The sequence below is a fragment of the Zea mays genome, chromosome 3, assembly GCF_902167145.1.
Source record: "Zea mays cultivar B73 chromosome 3, Zm-B73-REFERENCE-NAM-5.0, whole genome shotgun sequence".
Classification (NCBI taxonomy): domain Eukaryota; kingdom Viridiplantae; phylum Streptophyta; class Magnoliopsida; order Poales; family Poaceae; genus Zea; species Zea mays.
In genome coordinates this window covers 130,793,055-130,800,161 of record NC_050098.1, presented here as the reverse complement: position 1 = coordinate 130,800,161, position 7,107 = coordinate 130,793,055, and the positions used below count along the sequence as shown (strand labels likewise).

Here is a 7,107-nt window from a genome sequence, read left to right as displayed (position 1 = left end):
ATGACGGTCTTATGATTAGATTCGCTGTCAGTTCTTCTTTTTTATGCCGCATTCTTTCACAAGCCAGTACAATATATGGCTGCTAACAACTGTTTAGATACGATTGTGTAGGACCTGAGTTGTGTGCTCATGAAAATCATTTTTTATTTATGTGGGTTCTCTTTAAAGATTAGGTTCATACTATGCATACTTACTCCCTCCGGTGCAGTAAAGGAAGTCATTCTGCGTGTGACCGAACGTGCACAAAAGAAGTCGTAGCACGCGTGGGTCTAGAATTTGGACGTCACTGCCCCTGAGTAATTGCATCGCCTGTTGCTTCGTTCTCTGCGTCGCCCGTTGCTTCGTTCTCTGCGTCGCCCGTTGCCATGCATTAACACCGCACGCCATGCATTATTACTCTGTCTCGCATGCAAACACCGCACGATGCAAGGAAACCAACGTGATGTATTAACGCCCACGCCAAACATGCAAGCACCGCGCGCCTGACATGCAAACACCGCACGACTCTGCTCGCGTCTCGCATTCGCTTCGCCTTGCTCGCGTCTCGCATTCGCTTTCCTTGCTCGCGCCTCGCCATGGACTCCGACTCTGAATCCGCGCTGGACTCCTTCGAGCTCGTGCTGGACTCCTTCGAGCTCGCGCTGGACTCAGCAGCAGAGCAGGTCGCGCTGGACTCCTTCGAGCTCACGCTGGACTCCTTCGAGCTCGTGCCGGACTCAGCAGCAGAGGAGGTCGCGCCGGAGGCCAAGTCCGGCGAGCTGGAGCTCGACCCATTTTTATGTGGTAGCTGCGGCGTCGTCCATGACAACCGTGCATCGTGGAACCGTGTGCACTCGGCATTTCGTCCATGCTCTCGCTGCGATGTCATCAACAAGGACAACCTAATCGACGCCCTTCTTCACGGTGCACAAGAGTGGGACTGCAAGCCCGAGTGCGACGGCAAAGCATCGGTAAGTTCATGCTAAGATCGAAATGTTCAAGTTACAACATGCTAATCAAACATGCTAAGATCTAAATGACATTGTTGCCTCTAACTAGCATATTTCTCCCTACAATGCAGCAAGTGTAGCCTCAGCTTCATGTAGCAAAGATGGTGGACAAGGAATACAAGTTGGCTGCCTCTCCTGTCTTTCTAATGTAGCCTTATTCATGTGCGGGATTTTGTAGTTGTTGCAGCCTTTCTTCTTCATTGCTTCCAATAAAATAGTTTGTAGTGTGACAAAAATGCGATTTGCTTTGTGTGGACAAAACTCCATGAAAGCCTACAAAAATCAGTGATGAAATTAGAGGAATGTAACCATGAAAATGATGTGAGAAATTTGATAAAAAATTGTCTAAAATACCTCTTGCACTGCTGGAACTAGTTCTTGAATAGTTCTTGCATTCTTTTTGTATTGGATTGTTTGAATAGCTCGAAAAAAACCCAAGTCCAAGATGTTAAAATCAGGAGAATTTGGAGGTTGACAAATGATGCGAATATCAAAACCATCTTGCTTTGCAGCCTCACAAAACAATGGATCATCCAACTTTAAATGTGAAGGTGCATTGTCTTGTTGAATATAAATAGGATTTCTCACATCTTCCCTTGGCCACTTAGCTCTAATGGCTGGTAAGACTTTGTTAATCATGAATTCTCTAATAACATCTCTTGTGATACTTTGAATGGGCTTCATAACCATATCTCCCCTTACACGGCCAGTTATAGCATTTCCTCTTATAGCCGGTTCATAATTGACAAGAGGAAAACATCCAATTTTACCATAAAAAATGCACTACCCATCTCTAAACCTCGGTCTAGCACAAATAGCGAGAAACATGAGCCTAGGGATGTAGTTTTTGTTCTTGCAAGTCCTATGTGGATCATCTTCTTCGGGGAGCAAATAATATTTTTCAGACTTTTGGGATAGGTAGAACCATTTTTCATCAATGACAACGAAGTCAAAAAAATCCCTAAAGCTTGGATCACCATTCAACCCCCTCTTAATCATGTCAATACAAAACTTCAACCTAGTTTTTTTGTTTCCTTCAGTGAGAAAGGGCTTGATGCTACTAGAATGACGCCTAAGCAAACCTTGTTTCAAATACCTTAGCACCTTCCATTTACTCATGTTTAACTTGGCACAAACATCCTCTAAGGTCATCCTATCCTTTAAAGGAATGTTACGCAAAACTTCCAAATCAATAGGAATTGCTTTACGACCAACTCTTCCCTTTTTTAGACTAGCAACCACAACCGGCACCGAGTTTGCAAGTTGTATTTTACCTCTGTTCCATACGCTCTGCACTGACCGAAGGTGGAGATCAAATTGGTTGGCAACAATTTGGGTATCTTTCTTGTGGAGTCTCCCGTTATTGCTTCTAGCCAACAACGCTTGATACACTTGTTTCCTCATATCTTTTGTCATCTCTTTTCGTCGGTGGTTCTCTACAACCGCGCCAAACTAATCTAGAGGTAAGTTCAAATCAAAATCTGTCCAAAGGAAGCGTAAAACATGAGAGTTGACACAAAAAATCTATCCAAAGATAGCGTGAAACACGTTACCGTTGCCATTTTCCAACAGCACATCGTTGAGGCCGAGCTCATTAGCATCATCCGGCTCCTGGAAGTCTTCATCGAGCTCATCTAAAGGAAGCTCATTTAGATCAAATGGAATGGCCATGTGAGAGTGTGAGTGTTGCTAAGTGCTTAGCTGCTTTAAATAGCAACCCAAGCATGCAAAACGACGGCTAGCAGCGCGCTAGAAAAAAAAAAGAGCGCCAACATGCAGAACGCGAAAAAAGATGTGCTCCAGGAATCAATCTTGAGACCTCTAGTATATTATGTCTCGGGAGGTGCTGCAGCAACCAATCGAGTCTGATTGTTTCGATGACGTTAATGCACCCATATCCTTATTTAATAAGGGCAAACAGAGAAAACTCCATGATAATTAATCATTTCTTGGTATGCACAATCATGTCCTAAACGACTACCTTTACTGCACCGGAGGGAGTATTACTATTAGTGATGGGACACATGTGCATGGATTATTAGTAAAAGAATGACTTATCCTAGTACAATAATGATTAGTAATAGCTTATTGGCTTATATATGTTGAGTTTCAAATTTCTTGATAACTTGCTATAATCATGATGACTCATTGTATTCTTTCACAATATAAAATGGCCTTCCTCAAAAAGCGGGGAAGCTGCCTGCACTCTTGGCCTTCCTCGAAAAGCCTACGGGAGTTGCACAAAAGCGCGGAAGAGAATTTGGTGGCAGAACCAAAGCGGGTGCTCCTGTCCTGGAACCAGCTACCTGTCACTCAGAGTCGGAGCAGTACAGCCTTAGCTCGATCGGGTTTTGGTCAGCATAGAACACACGTTCGTTCGTCGTTCAGACCGAACTGGAATTCATGCATGTGTCGGTGGCATGAGCATGCATGCACTTTCGGTAGCGTTCGTGTCAGGGGAAAACCCGAGCGATGCCAGAGATGAGCTGCGTCGGCGCGTGATCCTCGGCTTTATATAAAGCACAAGGCCAACTCCAGCAAATACGTCTATATAGACATGCAAATCAATATTTTGCATTGTAGACGCGTTACATTATTTTTAAAGTAAATTTTGAAATAAAGAGTGAAATAGAGACAGTTAAAAATAGTCTAAAGCAGGGTCGCCGGCCGTTATTCAAGTATTTACTTGAATCTGCATTATTTTTGTTATAAACTTATAACCCACTATTTTTAAAAAAAAATAAAAATAAAGAGAACTTTCTGTTTTTTTGATCTGATTCGATCTGATCGTGAACCGTCCGTGCACCGTCCGGTCCTCAAGGCCAGACCGTCCGGCCGGTCATCAGTACGGTCCATTTGGCCATCACCGGCTTGGTGGCTGGAGCTCGCGCAAATGACATGTGAGCTGCTGGCTGCTGTAACACCCTGAATTTGGGGTAGAAAATATCTTTTCTAATATTCACCAAATTCAGGTGTTACCCTCCTCTTTACTTGTTTTTCTTCTTCTTTTTGTTTCTAAATAATGGATATTAACTTTATTATATATATATATATATATATATATATATATGAGTTTCTGGCATGGTAAAATAAAAGTCCAGCTAGAGAAGCTTTGATTGTTACATTCAAGCCGTTGCATATTGTTTATGGGTGCAAAAGGTTTTCGAAACATAAAAAGATTATCTCGATAGTGTTTTTAGGAATGTTTGGAACCTTTAAAACATTTTCGAGTATTAAATATAAATTTCTAGAAATTTCTAATATTAATTTAACCTCTAAAATTTAGTATTTGCGAAAACAACAAAATCTTGGAAGTTCGATTATAAATATATATGTTTCTCTTGTTGAACTCGTTCTATGTTTGTGTCTTTTTCGCGAGGTGGTCAAACCGCATTTCCTCCTCATGAACGTTGTGCTGCTCGCACACCTGCTACCCCTCTATTTCATCTACCATCGCCTACCCCTGCCTAACTCAGTCTCCGCCATACACTGTATCGTGCAACTCGTCGCGCGACCGTCGCTTTTGCTTGGCCAGGATGCGACATGCGATAAATTTTACAACCGTCTTCCGCATCCTCTCTCTTCTATAAATACATCCATAGCCGTCGCAAAACTCCTCGTCTCGCTCCGGATCCAGATCACAGGGGTGAAGGGCAGCGGTTACCAGGTACGCAAGATCCCTCTCCTTCTCTCTCTCTTCCTCGCGCGACCAGCCGACGCAGAGCCACGGCAGCTTAGCGCGCATGCCCTGGCTTCGTCCCCGACAGCCCCGCGCAGCGCCCGTGCGCGCCCCTGTAGCCTCGCGCGCAGCGCGCTCAGCCCCGGCCTCGTCCCCGACACGACGTCGCGGCTAGCCCTGGCGGCGCCCTCGCTCCTGCACGACACGGCCCCCTGATCCGCTGTTCTCTCTCGCGTGCCCCGTGCTCCTACGGATCGGCGAACGCGACGACCACCGCCCTCGCATGGCGAGTCCGCGACCGAGCCCCTGGAGCTTGGCAGCCCTGCACCCTGGCCAGCGTGGCGCGCGCTCGCCCCTGCTGGGCGCGGCCTGGCGCGACTCGCGGCGCGCGGCCGGCCGAGCTCGCCCCTACAGCCAGCGCTGGCCATGGCCCATGGCCCCGGCGAGATCCCTGCTAGCCGGCCTCCTCTCCCTCTGTTCTCTGCTCCGTCCGTTGAAGAAGAAGCCTTGCTGTGTTTGTGCGATTGGGAAGAAGGATATGAGAAGAAGCCAACCGTGCAGTTGGGATTCGGGGAGATGCTAGCCACATTTGATCTCACTCATTTTGACTAGTTGTGGCTGACATCCATGTGGCCCTTCGTGTGGCTTCGCTTTGACCAATAGAATCGCGCCACGTAATTTAAATTCGAGAGATGATATCTATTCAATATAAATTGCGTCGTAAACCCGTCACGACTCGTTCCAGTCGCGTTAACTTCGTAATAACTTCAATTTCGTATTAGTAACATTATTTTGGTATGTCGCGGATCTTAAGTAATAAATTATTTGTTCATTCAATAGTGGCTAAAAATGACTTTCCAATTAAAACTAATGTATAGTTCTAACTTGTGCTTTACAAATACGTGTTAATTTGATTAATGCGAACTCAAACATTTTGAATTAATACACGCTTAGTGTATGCGCAACATCTATTTAAGTATTTCTCGTATATCGTGCATGTTGTTCTGCGCGCGAGGGCATGCTGGATCGCGCGTGCTGTTTTGCGCACGTCACCACACGTTGTCTTCGCGTGCCGCGCGTTGTCCGCGCACTAAGTCGCGTGTGTTCGTGCGTCGTCGCATATTATTCGCGCGTCGTTTGCGCGTCGTCGACATTCCTTCGCGCGCTCGTGTCGCGCGTCTGGTTCGCGTGTCATGCGTATCTCACGTGTCGATCACGTATGTCGCGCGACATCTGCGCGTGATAATAATTGTTTTCGCTTATAAACACTTATGTTAATAACGATAATTTGTCGGTTCGCGTATTTTAAATAGTTAACTTAAGGTTTGCTCGACTAATAATTGTTAGATTAATATTCTGATTAGATTAAAAGTGTAGTGTTCAACTTGCGCTTTGATAATAAACATTAACATAGTTAATATTAGCTTAAATTCTTTTTATTTATTTAATACTTGTTTAGTTTAAGCACGACATCTAATTAGTTTTTCTCCGCCTGTCGTGTGGCCTGTTCCGCATGCGGTGGCACGCTGTTTCGCGTGTCATTCGCGTGATTCTTGTACTTCGTCGTCGTTCGTTCACGTGTTTATGCCACTCGTATGGTTCGCGTGTTGTCGCGTACTGTTCGCTCGCGTCGCCGCTCACATAAATTGTTATTCAGGCGCTTTGATAAAATCGCTTTGCCGCATCGTTCATGTTAAATGATTAATTTCTTGTTTAGCGCCGGTTAGTTAAAATAATAGTTCGATCGAACCTGTTAAGTGATTATGCCGACTTAGACGTTATATTCAATATTCGATCAATATAAAATGATATAACTTAGTTGGTATCCGTATGTCGTGTTTTTTATAAATTTATTATATGTTTAAACATAGTGAGTATTATGCGTCGTATTCATAAATATAATCCGACCAGTTCAAAAATGTGGTTTCCGATCAAATTACAATCCCGATTAATGCCACATTAGATATTTCTTTAGAGTATCTTCCACAAACAATTTATATTAATTAGAATCGGCCTAGAACATAGATTACGCGTTTATGATGCAAACCTTCTAAAAACCATACCGTCTCAACCATAGTTTCGATTTCAGCACTTATTTCCTTGCGTGACTGTAGAAGCGATCTCTATTTTATAGTACACATTTTTATAATGGTTTCCTTTGTATGGTGTAATGTTTTTATGCATGTATATGTTTGTTTGTCTATGTCTGTTCGTATTCGCTATGTGTCGCAAATAGATTGCGATCTGTTCCCGAGCTTCGAGGAATCGACGGCCAAGATTCGGTGAACCACTGGTCTTGAGATCAAGCTCTTCGAGTTTTACGAGATTGAAGACCCTGATCATCTTTTTGGTGAAGGCAAGTGTCCTCTGACCCATTACGTCCTATTTACTTTATAAATCACTATCCCGCATTACTCAATTGAAAACCTAAGGATTGAC

The 7,107-nt window shown here is 44.2% G+C and overlaps 1 protein-coding gene across 1 annotated transcript; it reads right to left on the bottom strand.

Annotated features, from left to right (window-relative positions):
- Nucleotides 1–370: 370 nt before the first annotated feature.
- Nucleotides 371–914, bottom strand: LOC100384555 (uncharacterized). The gene has a single exon (XM_020551127.2). It carries the CDS (start codon nucleotides 866–868, stop codon nucleotides 371–373), a length of 498 nt encoding a protein of 165 aa, XP_020406716.1. The 5' UTR covers nucleotides 869–914.
- Nucleotides 915–7,107: the final 6,193 nt, after the last annotated feature.